Raw genomic sequence first — 20793 nt, forward strand, 5'->3', positions numbered from 1 at the left:
TCCAGAGGTGATGGTTCAGTGAGGTGGAGAACAGAGTTTAGGGTGGAGAAGAGAACACGTGGGTTGCGAGAGTTTGAGGTAATTATATCAGAGAAGTATTTGGATTTAGCAGCTTTCATTGCTTTCTGATAACGGTGCCAACTCTCTTTAAGTATTTGAAAAGAGACCTGCAGCCTGTCTTTCCTCCACTTGCGCTCCGCCCTCCTACATTGCTGCCTAACGGCCTTGGTGACATCACTCAGCCAAGGTTCTGCTCTTAGTTTAGATTTTTTGGTTTTAACAGGCGCAACATGATCCAGAGTCTTTAAGCAGACAGAGATGAACTGGGATGTCAGCTCCTCAGTAGTAGTGAGAAACACTGGGGGCTGAATGATCATTTCAAAGTTATAAACATCTGTGAAGCGTGTGGCAGTGAAATGGTTAATGGTCCGGCTGCAACGTGCAGGAATGCACGGCTTAGGAGTTAGATGGGGGAGGGTGAATTCAAACTGGATTGGCATGTGATCTGAAAAAACATTATCACCAATTTCAAGATTACTAACAGTCACATCCTGTGTTAAAACAAGGTCCAGTGTATGTCCGCTCTCTTGGGTGGGACCGTTTACATGCTGAGTTAGATTAATTGAGTCCAATAAATCTAAAAAGTCATTAACCAAGGGCTTCTCAGGACAGCACATGTGCAAATTAAAGTCCCCAATAATGAAAACATGATTATATTTTGGTGTGATTTCAGCCAAGAAATCAGAAAACTCCTTTATGAAATCCTTAGATCGAGGTGGGCGGTAGACGAGTGCAAATAATGTTGGAGGTGAATGGCCGAGTTCAAAGACGCTCAGCTCAAAGCTGGCGCGGGAAACTGAGATGGGCAGTTGTTTACAGTCAAAAGTTGGTTTGAATGTAGTTAATAATCCACCACTATGCCGGCCTGATGGCTGTGGTGCGTTAAAATACAGACAGTTTTGTGGCAATAGTTCCGTCAAGGCGCTAGACACCCGGAGACATCCAAGTCTCAGTGATGCAGAAAGAGTCCAACTCGTACTCTTGAAAGTAGTCCCTGAGGATAAAAATTTTGTTGGTAACAGATCTTGCGTTGACCAAACACATCCGGATACTGTCCAAAGTGGAGCCAGCAGCGGTGGAGTTCGCGCGCATCAGTAGCCTCAGGTTTTCAATAATAGCCCCTCCGGGTCGGTCCGAGCTGCGCACCGGCTGACTCCTCCCATTGTTTACCTGGTCCGGGCACGTGGGAAGCTGGCGATGGAAACCATGACCACCAGCTGAAGAGGAAGATGCAGTGCGCAGGGCTTTAAGCTTTACCAGCCGCCCAGCACGTTTTCCCCGGCGTCTGAAGCGATGTCTCTGGGCAGGGAGGTGAGGAGCGCAGCAGAGGTAAGCTAGCATGTCCGCCAGCAGTGGCGGGGGGGTGGGGGGTCCAGAGGTACGCGCATATTGGTCCAAATAAGCGACATCGGTGACAGAAAAACGAAGATCCAGAAGCTGTTGTCGGTCATACATCAGCAGTGAGTTTATATCACAGATAAAAACGAACAAAACAAAAATAATCCTAACACCATCAGCAGAGGTGGATTGCAAGCCAAGTACACGGGCGCCATCTTACTGGAAATCGGAACATGTATCTGTCTTGATTGACTGACTGCTTTAAAAATAAATATAACGACCTCTCCACCGCTGAGCTCTCATGATGGAAAGGGGAGAGGGTAGACCCCTCCTATTGTTCTCCGCTCGGTGATCGGATGTGACTTTAAAATGAGATCCCGGTATTTAAACTCATACTGACTGATGGAAAGATGTCACACAGAAAGAATTTAAAAACTTTTATTAAAACGTACCAGACTTGACTGCTTTGTATTTCCAATCCCCAACTATGTTGATGCAGCTTACGGGCTGCAGCTGTTTCCTCCTCGACAGCTGATCGATCGCTTTTAACATGAATGCTGTGTCATAAGAAATTCTCCATTCATTTTCTATTATCGCTGAACAAGTGAACAGGTCAGTGCATGAAGTGCAAAACCCCCTAACAACACGTGAACGATCTGAAGAAATTAATTCACGTCTATCTTAGGGGCATGGTCCTGGAGAATACCTCGTTAGTCATTCAGGTTAGACTTCTGGTCACATGATGACAGAGTGGGTGGAGTTATGGTTGGGTATTTGAAACAGTGAGCAAGAGTTGTACATCTGATTACCTGAGGACATTCCCTCTGTGTCACAAACACCTGTTCATTGAGGGGCGGGGCACTGGGGGCCAGGAGCACCCAGCTCCATCAAAGGAAAATGTTGGTCAATGGTAGTGTTGTTCGATACCATTTTTTTTCTGGTCCGATACGATACCGGGTAAAATTCATTCACGTATCAATATCAATACTTTTTGCAAATACGCCTAATGTGTCAGGTAAACCTAAAAAAAGCAGTGTATTCAAATCAAAGTTGCATAAAGAATGCAAGACAAAGTAATTTATTTTAAACAGAGGAGCATGTTGATGCAGTGGCCTCATTTAGTCTGAGCTTATAAAACAAACAGGACATCATAGAAAATATTTGAAAATGTTTTTTCAAACAATAAAAATAAAAATCATAAAACTATTAAAATAAATTATTAAATATCTATTAAATAATTAGATATGTTTAGGATAATATGTTATATTTTTATCCACATTTTTGTAGTATATATTTTTTAGAGTTCACCAAGGCTGTTTTATCTCCATTGGCTGTTTTATCTCCATTGGCTGTTTTATCTCCATTGCTCTCTATAATTTGATGACACCTGGTCCATGTAATCCACTTTAAATTATAATTTCTTACCTGAATAAATCAAGGCTTTTTTGCCCATGTGAGATTATCTCAGTGATACACATATTATTTACTCAAAACTGAACTCATGCAACTATTTGTTAAAGCATTAATTTATTTTGTTAATTATTTCATAACCATATGTATTAATTTGAACTCCAAACTGAAGCAGTTCTAGCACTGCTGAAAGCTCCACATTTCCTCCCTCTGTACCTGGATAGTCCTGCAGCCCTGAGGGACTCCTCCAGAGCAGCAGCACCTGACTCTTTGCTCTCTCTCTGCCTCATCAATGCCTCATATTCTGTGTTGTGATTTAACAGGAAGTGTTTTACAAGGTTTGTTGTGTTGCCACAGCTCTTTACAGATTTTCCACAAACCTCACAAACTGCTTCTTGGCTGTTTCTGGAGCTGAAATAACTTCACACATGACTCTGTTAAACTCTGCCGCTGTGTCTACAGACAGAGACTGACAAGCAGCGTGCCGCTCCGCTGAAACCATTACGCTTTTACTCAGATGGAAGAAAAAGTAGTTCCCTCCAACCGTGTATCATTTAGACAAGATCTCAATAGTTTAGTTACTTTCCACCATATTCCTGTTAATGATATGTATTACCTGAAATGACTGAAGTATCAAAAGTATCAATAGTTTGATTTAAACATTGATTCTAGAGTGCAACGTTCTGGAATAGATAGTGTCGATATTTTAGTATCGATCTGCACATCACTAGTCAATGGCAGTATGCTACCGAGATGGCAGGAAGTCTTTCAAAATAAAATATAAGAATATAAAATTTGAAAATCATAAAAAATAATGCATAAATAAGACACTCCTGCATATAAACCACGGGGTACAAAGTGTGAGAAAAAAGTAGCGACTTGTACACCGGCAATTACAGTATATACTGTATTTTTAGTGTTTCTTCATACATGCTCATTTGTCGATAATATTATACATAATATGTATATTTGATTCAGTACAACAGTGTACAGAGCCATTACTCAGAGACCATGAATACATGGTTTAACGTTAAAAAAAAGTCCATCAAATGGATGTTAGTAGATAAAAGCTGATCCAGCTGTAAATTCTGGATAGGAGCAGGAAGTATCAGAGTCATAGATTACTGAGCCACATGTCACCTACTTCAACACTGAATGGAACTTTTATACATTTGGTGCAGACAACAGAATTTGTGCAAAAATCCACACTTTAAATGACAGAATGAAGGTTATGCATGGGATCTGTAGTTCTTCATGACAGTCAGCTGTTTGCCCCATACTTTACAGTCACAGGTAAATTAGTAGAATTGTAAAAGTTATAATGCATTAATAGGATTTTTTCTGACATAGTCCTCACGGGGCACTGAAGTTTATCAGTTCTTTTGTTGTGGTTGACTAATGTTTTGAACTCAACACAAAGTTACAGCCATGCTCTAAATTCTTGGTTTTCCAGCAATTTTAGTTTACCCATTTTACTTTGGTTCCTTACGTTTTCCTGTTTTTCTTCAAACTTCTGATAATCAAGTGCCGACCGTCCAGAAACAATTAAACATGGTTCCCATGTGTATTTTCCTACAATGAGTCCGGCTGAGGGGATTCCAAAATCTTCTTTGAAAACAAATGAAAAGTCAGTGGGGAAGCTGGCCCCCTGGGAGGGCATTGCCACCTCAGTTGTTCCTCCCCATCCCGACGTCTTCCTCCACCCACTCCATCACACCACCACTCAAGCAGGGCCTTGGGGCTCAGGTGCACTACTGAGCTGCGGGAAGGATCCTCCATCTCCGTGGTTCATGGAGACCTGGGCCCCAATTTTATCAAACAACCTAGACACTCGTATATAACATTCTCACGACACATGCATATATAGGGTTTGGAGTGGGCACATGGTGGCATATAGGGGGTGAGATGTGTAATCATTCTCACCTCCGGGACCTGTGCCCACTCTCATATGTAGCATGTAGACATTTAAGGTTCTGGGCAAGGGTTGGGGGGGTGGGAGGTGAACGGGCACTGCCTGCTCTCTGGGGAGGGGGTGGGTCTGTGCCAGTCGCCACCTCATCCCCCCATTTTAAACGCACTATATAACAACATGCATCAACATCTTATTTGAGTGGGGGAGGGAGGAGTTGGGTCTTACAGCTTTTCTTAAACCCTCATTCTCTGTCTGACATTTGGGGGTGGGGGGGGGGGGGTAGGCTGCCTGGTTGGGGTCTGGGCTGTGGGTGGGTATTGGGCCTTTGGGGGCGATTGGGGGTGGGGCTGGTGCTCCGGTTCTCCCTGGACTGTTGGATCCTTTTATCAGGGTTCCTGGTTCTGATGGCCAGCCCTTTGGCTGGGGTGGCTGCCGGGTTCTGGCGGGAGGTCAGCTGTGGTTGTGTGTGTGTGGTCGTTGGTAGTGCATGGCGGTGGTCGGGGGCATGGCTTCACTTCGACGAAGTGCTGGCTGGTCGCCATGATGTGACATTCACGGTGCGGGGTGCTGTGTGTGTGCGTGTGTGTGTGGGGGGTGCATGGGTGGCATGCCGGGGCTTCTCCGGGCCTGTGGTGTGGGGCTTTAGGGATGTATTGGTGTGCTGGGCCGGTCTTCCTCAGCTGCTGCTCCCTGCTGCTCTGGCCCCCGGCCTGGGGCCGGCTTGCGGTCACTGTTGGGCAGGTGGGGCGCATGGACAGCCCAACAGAGGCTCTGTCGGGCTGTCTCTGTGTGCCTGTTTGTCTCAGGTTGGGTTTTGGGTGGCCCCCCTCTCTTGGACCAGTTTTGGCCCCCCATTTGGTGGGTCGTGCTTCCCCCCGGTGGTGGGCCCCCCTGCCGCCGGTGAATTGGCAGCTCTCAGCAGCTGGGGCTGGGTGGTGGGGTGTGTGCAGGCCCGCCCTGGTGGCTGCCTGCGGGGGCCTGGGTGCCCTGGCTCTGTCGGGCCTCTGTTGGGGGGTAGTATGACCTCGGGACTTGGGGCTTGGTGTCCATGGCCGGATCCTCTCTGGAGGGACAGGTTGCCGACGGGGCCTGTTGACTCGTCACTACGGCCTCCTGTGGGTTTCTGCATTGTGGTTGCTGGGGATCGCCCAGGGCTTCCCTTTGCTTCTCTCTCTGGGGGGTGCGGGTGTCCCTGTTGGGGGACTACCGGAGTTCCGGGCTTGGGGGCCGCTGTGTGTCTGTGGTTCCGGGCTTCCCTGCGTTTCCTTTGTGTCCTACGGGGACGGGTTTATGGGTCCCCACATCCACTATTGAACATTTTTATGAGAAACCTTATAGTGATAAGCATGCTCACACAGGTGTTTAGATTCAGGTGTTTATCAGATACACACTCAGTTGGGTTGTGGTGGCCATCAAATATATATTGTATTACCATGTAATGTATAAAATACTTTCTAATTATGTTATAGCTATCATTATATAAGTTGTTTGTTGTTGTGGTTTCTTGGTTTTGTCGGGTTGTTTTTTCCTCTCTCTTTCCGCAGGTCTAGAGGCAGACTTCAGTGATGTTGATTTGTGTTCTCTTTATCCCCCTCTCTCTCCTCTATTCCTATCTCCTTCTTTACATTTGAACTCTTCTTTCACTTTTCTGCTTTGTTATCTTCTTTGTTTTCCGTCCCCGTGTCAAAAAAAATAAATAAATAAATAATAAAAAAATAATAATAAAAAAAGAAATAAATAAAAAAAGAAATGAAAACAAATGAAAAATATGGTAGTTAATATCATTTAAGGCCTTAATTTTCCATTCAATGATTTTTACTGAAACCCTGAATTAGTCTCAAAAGTAGTCTCACAAGCATACCTCAAGATTCACAGATGCATAAAGAGTTTTTCAAATGTTCACATGTGAAATGGAACAAGTAGGAATACTGTATTCTGAGTGTACAAATCGTCAAATATATGTGCACAAATCAGCTGCTGTGCACGGATCAGCTGTCTGAATGAGACTTTTGAGACTTTCTTACCTCCAGATTCACAAAAACAGTGCTGTGTTCAAGGCTGGAGAAAAGCTGGGACATCTGAGCCTCACCAGGTTTACTGAGTTATTGGGGGAAGACTCATTTTTAACTTGGCACAGCAGCTAAAAAAAAAACAATATTAAAACACATTAACCTTACTGGATTCCAAATATCTGTAGAAATAAATCACCTAAAATAAAACGTTGGTTACGTACTGTAACCCCAGATTCTATGAGTATAAGCGCAGCCCTGTAAGGATATCGCTAGAGGGTTTATCCCTACGTGCGCAGCGCAGCACTGAAAACTTGAGTCCACGCCCACCTACTGTGTGGGCCTCATCCTCGGTCCGTATAAATTACGGTGAGACCAGGTAATCAGCTCCCAAATAGCTTTTTTCTTCAGCCATTTAGGAACCAGTGAGGCCCAGATCTTAAAGGGCTGCGCCTATACTCATAGAATCTGGGGTTACAGTACGTAATCAACATTCTATTTCGTATAGGTGTTGCCCTTTAAGGCTATCGCTAGTGGGTTAAAGGCGAAGCAGGATTTAGTCTATGCCTCACTCACTGGGTCCACTCAGACACAACATGAAGCACCTGCTTGCACAAAAAAACATTTCATCACTCAGCCTTCTGTGTGCATAATTACATGCAGGATTACACCAGAGAAAAGGTCTCTGATGAAGAAAAAAAGGCTGAGATAGCAGGCCTGCTGCTGTGAAAAGGAACAACAGAGGATACAAACTGTAACAGTGTAACAATGAACAGAGCAGACCAACAGCTCCTCAGGAGGAACCGATTAATAACGATAAAATCAGCAGTCATGAACTTGTGACTGATAATAAATATCTCTCACTGCGACTGCATGCAGGCAGGTGTGAGCTCAAAAGTGAGGCTCTATGAAACAAATAATAATTATTCTGTCAGAACCCTGAGAACAGAATGGGTCATGGAGAAAGTAGAAACATCACGTAGATAAAAACGAATAATTGAACATGGCGATGACCAGGCAGCCACCATACAAATATCCTCCACTGTCATCCCTCCATGCAGAGCCATGGAGGATGAAAACCCTCTGGTGGAATGCGCTGAGATTCTCTGGAGGATCCAGTCCAGATGAACTGTAAGCTTCAGAAATAGCCTCACACAACCAGTGTGAGAGGTGCTGGGTGGATAGAGGACGTCCTGAAGAGCTGTCCCAATAATAACAAAGTCCATGCTCAATAATCCATGTATACAATCCAACATTTTTCAGTCAGGTCATCTGGACAGTTTCTTTTTTTTTGTGCTGAAATGTTTCACCTTCGGTCCGTAATGCTTCATCAGTCAAGGAAACACACAACAAAACTGATTCTTCCCCCAACAGCTTACTCCAAAGTGGAACAAACCTGTTCTGCTTGTGATAAGATGGTCTCTTTGGTAGAACCCCTCCTCCATTGCCGGCCCTCTTCCTTGTTGACAGTCTTGTCAAACTGGTTGAAAACAACAAAGTCTATGCTCAATAATCCAGGTATACAATCCAACATTTTTCAGTCAGGTCATCTGGACAGTTTCTTTTTTTGTGTCCCAGTAATGCACGAGCATACGCTGAAGATGGCGCAGTGCGGCCGTGTGCGCCACGTAACATGAAAAATGTGCGCATGGGACAGAAGGAGGTGAGATGTTGCTTCCTCCTCAGAATTATGAGGAAGAGGATAAAACCCATCCAAGGTTATCACTCTCGATCTGAATGAGCTTATGATGCTTTTCAGAGCAGGGTTAAAACGCAGTTCATCTGAACTGCTGTCAGCTTGAATTCTGAGACGAGGGAGCAACAGAGAGAGCAGACAATCACTCACTCTCTTTGCTGACATCAGAACTAACAGCGGGGCTGTTTAAATGACAGAAATTTAAGTAAAACCTGATCTAGGCCCATCTTTTCTAAACGGATCTGTTCAGCGGACAGACCCAAAGATGCTGACCTATTTCTGGGTAACTCCTGATCGCTCTTCCTGCCTGGAGGAGAGCTACCCCCCCCCCCCCCCCCACACACACACACACACACACCAGCAGTTTCCACGGCCATCCCGATATCAGTCGCTGCAGATTCGGGAGTGCATATGCGTTCGGGAGCTATGAGGATGACTGACGGTTCTTCCTCCCGGACTCGGTCCAGGGTCCGTGATATCGGCAGGACTGGAGGGAACGCATAAAGGAGCATTTTTGGCCACGGGCTGTGAGCGAAGGCGTCCACTCCTAACGGTGGGTCGTCTCGTGGGCTCATTGAGAACCATAATTGACACTGGGCGTTCTTCCGTGTGGCGGACAGATTCACTGCTGCTCGGCCAAACCTGTTCCAAATCCGAGAAATCAGCTCGGGATGGAGGCTCCAGTCTCTGTGGCAGGGATCGCCCCTCGACATAATATCCGCTCGCCTGTTCAGGACGCTGGGAATGTACACTGCTCTGATGGAGAGCAGATTTTTGGGTGGTCAACACAACAGTTGTTTCGTGATGCGTAACAGTTGGGCTGAGCGCACGTCTCCCTGACAGTTTAAGTAAACTGCCGTCACCTTGTTGTCTGTGTGGATCAGAGCATGCTGATCCCACAGCAGGGGCAAAATGCTGAGTCATGTTTCAGACCGTGAAAACATTCTAGCATATTTATGTGAAGTGACGTGGTCCAGCTACTGTGCTCCAAACTGCTTGGGACAGACACATTCCTCCCAGCTTGACAGGAATGCATCTGTGAAAATTGAGACTGTCAGGGTTTCAATGCAGATCAGGATAGGAGAACCCAGTTGCGCAGGCAGGACTCAGGAGACAGGCGTAAAATAAAATACTTTTAATAATAATAAATCAAAAAGGCTGACATGGCAGCAAAAACTTACAAAAACAGATTCAGGAACAGGATTAAACAGGATCAGACAGGCAGGACAGGACAGGCAATACCCAATGACGAACCGACACCGACAGGACTAACAGACAGACTTTATATACACAAACAGGACATGGCACAGGTGATGATAATCAGACAATCAATACAGAGACACAAGGGAGAATAGACAGGGGAAGGCCCACTAGATGGCGCCATCCCTACAGAGACGTGTGACGTAGACCTGTGGATGGGAACTCCCTCTGACAAAATGAGAGGGTTTCCCCAGTGATTCAGATTGGTTCTCACGGAGGGGGGCACAAAGATAATCCATCTCCTCTGGCGCAGAGGATCTATGCGCAGGCGGGCGAACCATCTCTGAAGGAGTCTCATGTGAAGTAGGCCCAGTGGAACCACATTGTGGGCCACTGACATCGTCCCAGGAGTCGCATGACAGGCAGAACTGTCACTCTGCTGCAGGGTTTGACACGGCGGAGCTGGGTTTGACATGGCGGAGCTGAGCTGATAGAGCTTTGGCTCTCAGCTGTGATAAACAGGCTCTCATTGTAGTTGAGTTTAGCTCCACTTCCAGATAAACAATCATCTGGGACGGACGAACTGAAGTTTTTCCCAGTTTATAGAAACCCCAGGTTTAGCAGGTGTAACACTAGCGTTTTGGTCTGTGCGACTGCTTTCTAATTGGACCAAGCTAATAAGAGCAGGTCGTCCAGATAAAAAGATTTCTCATTCTTGTCATGTGTAATGACTGCAGAGCCATCTCCACGCATTTTCGAGAACATGCGTGGGGTGTTTCAGAATGATGGAAATGTGAAAATATGCACTCTTCAGATCTATAGAGGTGAAAACCAGTCGTTCTGGTGAAGTTCTCCAGCTGCTGTTTGTCAGCATGTGGAATTGTCTCCCCGTGATCGAATCGCTGAACATGAACAGGATGAGAATGGGTCTCATCCCTCCAATTTTTTTATCAGAAACAGGAAGTAGTGGGAGGGAAAAAAAAAACATATTTTCTCTGAGTTGGGAATTCTGGAAATCACCTTTTTCGTCAGAAATTCTTGAACTTCTGACTGGAGAGACGAGCTCTGTTCTGGAGAAGACAGAACCATCTCTATAATCCCTCTGAACGGTGGGAGTTGAGCTGTGAACTGCAGCGTGTAACCCCTGCTGATCAGACGGTCTATCCATCTGTCCAGGGAACACACTCGGTGCCACTCTGAGTAACGCTCGGAGAGTGGGCACGCATTTGTGTTGTGTCATGTTTCTCATGAACGTCAACCAGACTAACAATACTTACTGCCATCACTCACTCCAGAGCTTCTCCGGGGGGAACCCAAGGAGGGCTCCGACAGAAAAAAGGGCTGTATGTGTGCCTTTGTGCTGAGCCCAGGCTGCGGTCTCACATAGAGCTGAGGTGAGCCAGCGTGCACTGAGAGGAGGCGTGAGCTCTTTCTGAGTGAGACGCCGTTTCGGTGGAGGCTGCAGCTGTCATGGAGAAACACGTTTACTCCCGCTGCGCTGTGAATGGGCAGAAAACAGCAGAAATTAAAAATGGGCTCTGGCTGAAAAACGAGGGATTTTACCGGACTCGGTCTGCTGAAAAAACATAATTTCAACTGATGTGGCAGACGAGTGTTTTGTGATATTTATTGAACTGCGGTGCCATCTAAAACGCTGTTTAGAGGTTACTGGCTCGTTCTGTGTGGGGAATGTGTGAAGAGAGGCAGCTGTGAGATCAGCTGATCGGGCAGTCTCAGATGAAAACTTTACTTTCAGAGGTGTTTCTGTTTTATATCAAAAACATACATCATCAAAAAACAAATACCTTCCCCTCAAGGATCTGTTACATGGTGGAGGGGGCTGGCAGAGGAGCGGGGCGTGAAGTCGCTGCCATGGCTGTGGAGCACCTCTGCTGCTGTTGCTGGTCAAGGCGGTCCCTCCAGCGGCTGGAGGGGTGAGAGGAGGACTGTGATGTCACCAGATGGTGTACAGTCTCTGAGACCTCCTCGGACCTCTGCGATTTCTCAAGGATGGTCCTGAAGTTGGCCCCGAACAGCACCTCTGGGGTGAAGGGGCCCTTCAGCAGGTCTTTCTGCAGCCTCTCGGACAAGGATGGCAAGAGGCGGAAACAAGTGGTCCTCTGGATCATGGTCATCCAGGCGGCGATGCGGGACAGGCAGACCGCAGAGGTGGCACATGTTTAAGATGATGTCAGCAGCTTTACAGAGAGAGCTCTTTGTCTCCTCCAGCAGGTCTGCTTCCTCCAGCCTCTCAGAGATGCTGTAGGCCAGCAGACCGACGTTGTTGTTGGCTGCGCCGTCTGGAATGAGCACTGGTGAGCTCGGTTAGAGACCTTGTCACCATCTGGTCATGCTTCCCTGGAGGGACAGGTTGCTGATCCATCCTGGAAGCTTTTACCCCAAGTGCCTCTGCCAGGCTTGGCTCCGGGGTGGGGACCGAGGGAAAAAACACTGATCGGTAAAACCCTCTACTCTGGAGATGGAGGCGAAGGTGGAGACGGATGTCTTCAGCTTGCCGGGCCCAGCTGCAGCCTCGTTCCAGTGTGATGTCACAGCTGGACAGCGAGGCCAGATGGGGTCAGGGCGACGGGCCGGGGCGGAGCCAACCTTGCTGCCAGATCATTCAATCAGGGCGGAGGGAGGCGAGGGACAGAAAGTCCCTTGTGTTAGCATCCTCCTAGATTAAGCCGGGCAGCCCCGAGAGGAGGGCACCGACGGCTGCGAGTGGTGTAGTCACCGACATGGGAAGATCCGAGGTGGCTGAGCATCCGCTCGGCCGCTCGTCTTCTGTCACTACGCTCTCCAGGAAGGAGGGGAAAGCTCCACATCACCTTCCTCTGAGAAATCATTCGATTCACTGCGTGACTCTGTGTCAAAGAAGGCGGTGGCGTCGTCCCCCTCATAGCGTCCCGCCACAGAAAAAACACTCAGCGGAGCTGCTGCCAACAACATCTTTTTCGAGGGAATCATCCGATTCACCTCGAGAAAAAAAACACGTTAGAAAAGGCAGTGGCATCATCAAGTGAGTAGCGGCCCTCAATGAAAAAACATTCAGCAGGGCTGCTGCTAACATCGCCTTTTTCAAGGAAATCATTCCATTACCACAAGGAAAAAAACGTTAGAAACGGCGATGGCGTCATCCAGCGGGTAGCTGCCCGCCACGGAAAAGCACTCCTCGGCACTTACCTTGAACAAAGCTGCTCTCCTCTGCTTCTCCTCGGGGAGGAAGAGCTCACCGGGACAGCAGGAGGTTGGCGTGGCAGAGACCCAAGCATCCTTAGCAAAAGGTTGTGCCGGTCAAAGCTTGACAACTTTCCTTCTTCGTTCTTCTGACAGTGTTTGCTAGCTGGCTGAAGAAAAAATTGGAGTCGATTACCCGGTCTCACTGTAATTTATACAGACTGGGGATGAGGCCCACACAGTAGGTGGGTGTGGACTAAAGTTTTCAGTGCTGCGCTGCACACGTAGGGATAAACCCACTAGCGATAGCCTTAAAGGGCAAAGCCTATACGAAATAGAACAGATTATTCTTCATGTGGGAAATCTACCAGGTTAAAAATATATTACCAGCAAAATTTATTTACCAGCTATCTAAAAAAGTTAAGTCTGGTCCTCTGGACATTCAAAAACAAAACAACTTTTGGATGAAAGACGAAACGTTTCTACTTTTTTGGTTGTTGTTGTTGTTTGTTTTGTTTTTTTGAATGTCCAGAGGACCAGACTTAACTTTTTTAGATTTTTCCACCTGGATTATTGAGCATGCATCAGGATATTTACCAGCTAGTGTTTTCCACAAGAAAATGTTAATTTTGTGGACTGTATGGATGAAATAAACGTAAAAAAATGGGTAGAGTATTCTTCTTGTCTGAAAAACTACCAAAAATATATATTTTTCCAGTATAAGGAAAACCTGCTCATGTCAGCTGGATTGTACGCTTGTGTTGCTACGTTTAAGACTAATTTATCTTCATAGAACTGTTATTCTGCTTCAGTCTGAGAAATGTTTTTTCTCCTCAGCCTATAAAGAAAAGGTGAAAGAACTCCCCCTGGTGTCTCTGTTCTGCTCCTGCCTGAGGCCACAAGCTGCAGAAAAAGCTACTTACAAAGTAGAAGGTAAAAGTCAAACCCTCAACACTTAGAGTCAATATTAAAGGTCATTACAGAATATATATTTCATTTTAGCTAAGCAAAGAATTGGATTAAATCATTTTTGTAGGGCTGGACAAGCCAGAAAATACAGTGAACACCTTCAAATGTTCATAATCAGCTAATTATTTCATCCCAGCTGTGATCCAACACCACAGATGCTGTGGACCTGGGTTGGTGCGCCATCAAAGACGTGGAGGTGATCGAGATAAACAAGCGGACATCGGGCCAGGCCTTTGAGGTCATCCTCAAGCCCCCTTCCTTTGATGGCGTGCCAGAACTCAACACCACCATGCCACAGCGCCGCGACCCATCCCTGGAGGAGATCCAAAAGAAGCTGGAGGCTGCCGAGGAGAGACGGAAGGTGAGGAGGGCGTGTTCCCCTCACATTTAAAAAATATTTGTTTGGACCCCCCCTGCCCACATTTACCATGAAATATGAATTCACCCAGCACTGTTTCTATTTTTTGTGAACAAATCCATTCCACTTGATTGATAGGAGAACACTGAAACCAATAAAACTCCACACCAGGTTTTCCTGGTTACAACAACTCACCACACTGTATGCAGTTTCTCTTGCCTTGGCAGAGCATTCATCTCTTCAGGGTTTTAGGTAGATGGGATGGGGGGAGGAGACACATCTGTGTTGCTCGCTAGCTTAGTGCTAAGTTGGCACCGGCAGTTGTTGACCCGGGGGTGTTAGGATTAGAGTTGAGATTTCTAACCCGGGCCCGGCTCTGCCCAAACTTCGTGCAAGGTTGGGCCAAAATAATGTGCTTGATGGGTGGGCCGGGTCTGTCTCTGGCTTTTGATGCAGTTTTACGAATCATGCAGCACAAAGAAAACTAAATAAGAATGCACAATATAAAATAGTGTTAATCTACTTGTTGAGGAGGCAGGTCCAACTGGCTGGTTGAAAGATGTAAAAAAAAAAAAAAAAAAAGTCACGTTAAGTTTCAGATTGATCAGCTGATCACTGGCCGCACGCATCTCGGCACCCGCTGTCATCTGCAGTGAAGGAAGTAGCAGCATCTACAAAAGCTGAAGTGAGCAACATATTCAATTAAAATAGCCTTGTTCAATATTTTTCCAAATAATTTAGCTCTAAAAATATTTTTGTTCATCTGTATAACAGCCTATCTTCAGAGTTTATTTTTTAGGGTTATTTGTTTTGTATGTTAATATCCATTTGGTGAAACAAGAAATCTTATATCTTCCTTTCTTAGAAATACGTTTTTAAAATATCATGTCAAACTGATTTGCTTACAAAAGCAGTAAAAGCTTAATTAAATTTTATTTTATTTTATTTTTTTCGGGCTCTGGCCTGTAATTACAGTTAAATGATCGGGTCGGGTTTGGAAAGATTGGCTGTGCTGGCAGTTGTCTACCCGGTGTGTGTGTGTGTGTGTGTGTGGGGGGGGGGGGGGTGTTAGGATGCATGAGAGAAGCAGAGCATGTTCTAGTAAAACAAGGAGACCTGTTGGTCAGGCTACTTCTTGCTAAAATAGTTATGGAATCAAGTATTTACTTATCTAGTTAAATATAGATGTTTAATAACCCGTAAAAATACACCAGAATGCAGGAAATGGCGTCTACTTTATTCAAAATTACTCCCACCAATGTCTCCCCCCCCCCACACACACATCCCACATTGCAAATGCTTCTGAAACCAGTGCCTGAGTATCTGTAGCTCAGCCAGACACCTGTCCACACAGTTGGATTCTGGGTGGTTTATCAGCCGAAAAGGGAGAAAAAAAACGATAAATGAAAAACGTGCGGAAGTGCTGGAGGAATGGAAAGAAAGCAATGACTATTTGAAAGAAAGTACAAAAACGCCCACGTGATGACAAACATAATAAATCCTATTCTCCAAAGAAATTAAATGAGGGACCGGCAAAACATATTTTGGCTCAGATTTGTAGAATACATATAAGTTTTCCAAACCCGCACTGCAGTTCAAGCTGGAGCTTTGTCTTCAGATCAGTGACAGCATTCATCAGTCAGTCCTTTTGATGAAAACAAATTTCACAAAAACACATTTTTATGCAATCTTTTGTTGTATTCAATGGTCTACAGGCCCCCACTTCCAGTTTTCCTCCAAATACAAAAAAAGAGGATATAATCCACCTGATTCAGGCAAACTAAGACATTTCTCTAACCACACACAAGCACCTGGGCTCGTACATTATGTTCCCAATCATGGGGGCTACATTGCTTTGATCAGCTGCTCATTTGTCCTGAACAAAGTTAGAATGAACGAGCTGCAAATCAAGAGGGTGTAACCTAACAATCAACCACTCAACACCATTAAATGTCAGCTGTGATCCATGTTTCAAGTATAATTAAAGTTTAAGTTGCTGTATTTGGGCTAAAATGTTTGTTTTTTAATATGGTGTGTGTTGCTTGTGACAAAATCATGAACAATAACCCCTAAACAACTATATAGTCATCTGAAATTTAAATGGTTTTTAAAAATAAGAGCAAAAAAAATCTTGAACTTCCTCTGTCTCCCCCTAGTGTCAAGAGGCTGAACTGCTGAAGCACTTGGCTGAGAAGAGGGAACATGAGCGTGAAGTGATCCAGAAGGCTTTTGAAGAGAACAACAACTTCATCAAGAACGCCAAGGAGAAGCTGGAGCAGAAGATGGAGGCCAACAAAGAAAACAGGGAGGCCCTTCTTGCTGCGATGCTGGAGAGGCTGCAGGAGAAGGTACAACACAACACACCTGCTTTGTGTTTTGGTATAGTCTCTGTAAATTTTATCATCTCTGCACCATAACTTTTGATCTGCTTAAGATAATTTAATGAAACTTCTTACACATTTATACCACAATCTTTTCATGAACCAACTCAGTTCTGAGGTCAAGGTCACAAATCAAGGTCAAATGTTATACAAGTTCTTTCCTTATCTGGGTCATTAACATAGATTACCATATAAAAGCTTGTTGATGGGTGTATAAAGTCCCATTTGCGATACTCCTAAATGTAATCCAACTCAGCAGTGCATGTTTCATTTTTGAGTGAAGGCCCTAGGTGGCAGCTTATGTGTAGTGCACAAATTATATTCTGATGTACGGTACCTGCTCTGAGGCTGTAGAACAACTGACTATGAAATGTTGGCCACATCATTTACCTTGTGAGTTTACAGCAATGTATATCATTGGTAACAATGTTCATGCTCAGTCATCCAGGTACCAGGTATATCATTGGTGTTTATATAGCACCAGGTACTAATGCTAAAGACACACTGAGGGAGTTGAGTGATAACATCAGGTCACTTCAAAACAAACATCCAGAGACTTTTTATGTTGTGGCTGGTGACTTTAACCACATAAACCTAAAAGACACTGTGCCAAGATTCTATCGGTATGTGATCATACCGTCATGAGAAAACAACACAATAGACCGTGTTTATGCAAACATAAACAATGCATATACAGGTCCTTCTAAAAAAATTAGCATATTGTGATAAAGGTCATTATTTTCCATAATGTAATGATAAAAATGAAACTTTCATATATTTCAGATTCATTGCACACCAACTGAAATATTTCAGGTCTTTAATTGTTTTAATACTGATGATTATGGCATACAGGTCATGAAAACCCAAAATGCCTGTCCCAAAAAATTAGCATATTTCATCCCACCAATGAAAGACAAGTGTTTTAAATACAAAAAACACCAACCTTCAAAAATAATCATGTTCAGTTATGCACTCAATAATTGGTCGGGAATCCTTTTGCATGAATGACTGCTTCACTGCGGCGTGGCATGGAGGCAATCAGCCTGTGGCACTGCTGAGGTGTTATGGAGGCCCAGGATGCTTCGATAGCTGCCTTAAGCTCATCCAGAGTGTTGGGTCTTGCGTCTCTCAACTTTCTCTTCACAATATCCCATAGGTTCTCTATGGGGTCCAGGTCAGGAGAGTTGGCAGGCCAATTGAGCACAGTAATACCATGGTCAGTAAACCATTTACCAGTGGTTTTGGCACTGTGAGCAGGTGCCAGGTCGTGCTGAAAAATGAAATCTTCATCTCCATAAAGCTTTTCAGCAGATGGAAGCATGAAGTGCTCCAAAATCTCCTGATAGCTAGCTGCATTGACCCTGCCCTTGATAAAACACAGTGGACCAACACCAGCAGCTGACATGGCACCCCAGACCATCACTGACTGTGGGTGCTTCACACTGGACTTCTGGCATTTTGGCATTTCCTTCTCCCCAGTCTTCCTCCAGACTCTGGCACCTTGATTTCCGAATGACATGCAAAATTTGCTTTCATCCGAAAAAAGTACTTTGGACCACTGAGCAGCAGTCCAGTGCTGCTTCTCTGTAGCCCAGGTCAGGCGCTTCTGCCGCTGTTTCTGGTTCAAAAGTGGCTTGACCTGGGGAATGCGGCACCTGTAGCCCATTTCCTGCACACGCCTGTGCACGGTGGCTCTGGATGTTTCTACTCCAGACTCAGTCCACTGCTTCCGCAGGTCCCCCAAGGTCTGGAATCGGCCCTTCTCTACAATCCTCCTCAGGGTCCGGTCACCTCTTCTTGTTGTACAGCGTTTTCTGCCACACTTTTCTCTTCCCACAGACTTCCCACTGAGGTGCCTTGATACAGCACTCTGGGAACAGCCTATTTGTTCAGCAATTTATTTCTGTGTCTTACCCTCTTGCTTGAGGGTGTCAATGATGGCCTTCTGGACAGCAGTCAGGTCAGCAGTCTTACCCATGATTGCGGTTTTGAGTAATGAACAAGGCTGGGAGTTTTTAAAAGCCTCAGGAATCTTTTGCAGGTGTTTAGAGTTACGTCGTTGATTCAGATGGTTAGGTTAATATCTTGTTTAGAGAACCTTTTCATGATATGCTAATTTTTTGGGACAGGCATTTTGGGTTTTCATAAGCTGTATGCCATAATCATCAGTATTAAAACAATTAAAGACCTGAAATATTTCAGTTGGTGGGCAATGAATCTGAAATATATGAAAGTTTCATTTTTATCATTACATTATGGAAAATAATGACCTTTATCACAATATGCTAATTTTTTTAGAAGGACCTGTAGAGCCGTACCATACCCCCACCTTGGCCTCTCTGACCATGTCTCCATTTTTCGGGCCCCTGTCTACCACCCCCCGCAGAAACATTCCAGACCCACACCAAGAATCGATCAACAGAAGAGGCCATCTCCTCTGTGGTCCACATTGCTCTCACCCATCTAGAGCAGAAAGACTCCTGTGTCTATATGCTCTTTGTGGACTTCAAATCCACCTTCAACACCCTGATTCCCCAGGCCCTGATATATAAACTACTGGTACTCACACTATGACTAAGCCCCTCTTTATGCAACTGGATCCTGGTTTTCTTAACCAACAGGCCACAGTCTGTGAGAATCCACAACTTCTCCTCCTTCAACATAATCATCAGCACTGGCTCCCCTCAGGGATGTGTGTTGAGCCCCCTCCTGTTCACTCTTCTCATATGACTCTGCACCTGCCCATCCAGGCTGTCATATTGTAAAGTTTGACGATACAGCGGTGGTAGAATGCATCACAAACTGTGATGAGTCTGAGTACAGACAAGAGATGGAATACCTGGAGAGCTGGTGCAGGAAGAACAACCTTCACCTTGTGAAGAAGAAGGAGATGATTGTGGATTTCAGAGGAAGCAATCACACCTACCCTGCTGGACCATCCAGTCCATCACAGAGACACCTGGACAGGTCTCCAGTTTTTTGTTTTTTTTTCATTTACCCTTTATTTATACAGGTAGTCTCATTGATCCACTAGAACTCATTTTCAAGAGAGACCTGTTTTTAGGGAGCAGATAGGGGTTAAGGGCCTTGCTCATGGGCCCAGAGTGGGGCGAATGAGGGTGGGGGCAGGTGTGGGTTCTTCACCTACCCCACCCACATTTTTGATGTTGAGTTCCTCAGACTGAGGAAGTCTCTCGGATGAGAGACGAAACGTTTCTACATTTTTTTGTTGATTTGCTTTGTTTTGTTTTTTTGAATGTCCAGAGGACCAGATTTAATTTTTTAGATTTTTCTACCAGGATTATTGAGCATGCATCAGGATGTTCTCTCTATACCTCTCTCTCCTCTACTTCTATCTCCTTCTTTCCCTTTTAACCCTGCTCCCACTTTTCTGCCATTCTTTTCTTATTTGTTTTTTGTCTTTGTGTCAGTGGTTAATTTGAGCTGGATCCTGCCGGAACAAGATCCAGGAACTCTCTCATTTTGACAGGCTGCATTCTGGCAACTGTTTGCTCGGATCCAGCAACTCAAATCTTTGCCCCTAAAAGTCCAAAATCATTGTGCATTTTTATTTTGATTATTTATTAAAAATACAATGAGAGGAGACTTTGCTCAGTCTGTAGACTGGATGTTCCGGCCGCACTACGCGCACCAGCCTGCGCACATGCTCCTGCCCAGTAAAGACGCGGATCACATGTCCCGTGGGATGAGTGTCGTCATCCACCTAGCTGTGCGGCCTGCAGACAATGCACATTTTACGCACAAGAGTGTCTCCAGACAGCTACAGAGCGCAAACAACTGCTGATGTATCGGAACTCCTGCATACACTTCAGATATAATAAATTAAAAAGCCTACAGTAAAAAAAATAAATAAATACGAGAGAAATTTTTAATGTGTATTATTCACATTACATCACATGGATGGATGGTTGGGTTGTCCTTAGCTGGACAACTGAGAATTTAAGCACCTGAAGACAGTGGTAATCGAGATTGGAGCAGCAGGAGCAATAACACGCAGGATTGAATTCAGTTGAGAAAAGTTTGGGTCAGACGTGTGTGTGTGTGTGTGGGGGGGGGGGGGTTAGAACGCTTGACAGAATCGGTGCTGCACTATTCTCACACGTAGGCTTTTCTTCTTGCTCTCTAAAATAGTAATTTCAATTCAACCTTTATTTATACAAGTTGTTAGTCTGATTGAGCCTTGAGGACTTAATCAATTTAATCAAATGTTTATGTAGCACTGATATCGCACAGCTAAATATACTAGTGGACCAGTTCTA

General features: G+C 45.1%; 1 protein-coding gene across 1 annotated transcript in view; it reads left to right on the forward strand.

Annotated features, from left to right (window-relative positions):
* The window catches only part of stmn4 (stathmin-like 4), a 48773-nt gene that overhangs the window by 23715 nt on the left and 4265 nt on the right, over positions 1–20793 (forward strand). Inside the window, exons 3-5 of the mRNA XM_037685711.1 lie at positions 13643–13738; positions 13930–14135; positions 16289–16480. Coding sequence (XP_037541639.1) covers positions 13643–13738; positions 13930–14135; positions 16289–16480 — 494 coding nt within the window. The remainder of the gene's footprint in view (positions 1–13642; positions 13739–13929; positions 14136–16288; positions 16481–20793) is intronic.

Source organism: Nematolebias whitei, chromosome 12, assembly GCF_014905685.2.
Source record: "Nematolebias whitei isolate Nwh7 chromosome 12, NemWhi1, whole genome shotgun sequence".
Classification (NCBI taxonomy): Eukaryota; Metazoa; Chordata; class Actinopteri; order Cyprinodontiformes; family Rivulidae; genus Nematolebias; species Nematolebias whitei.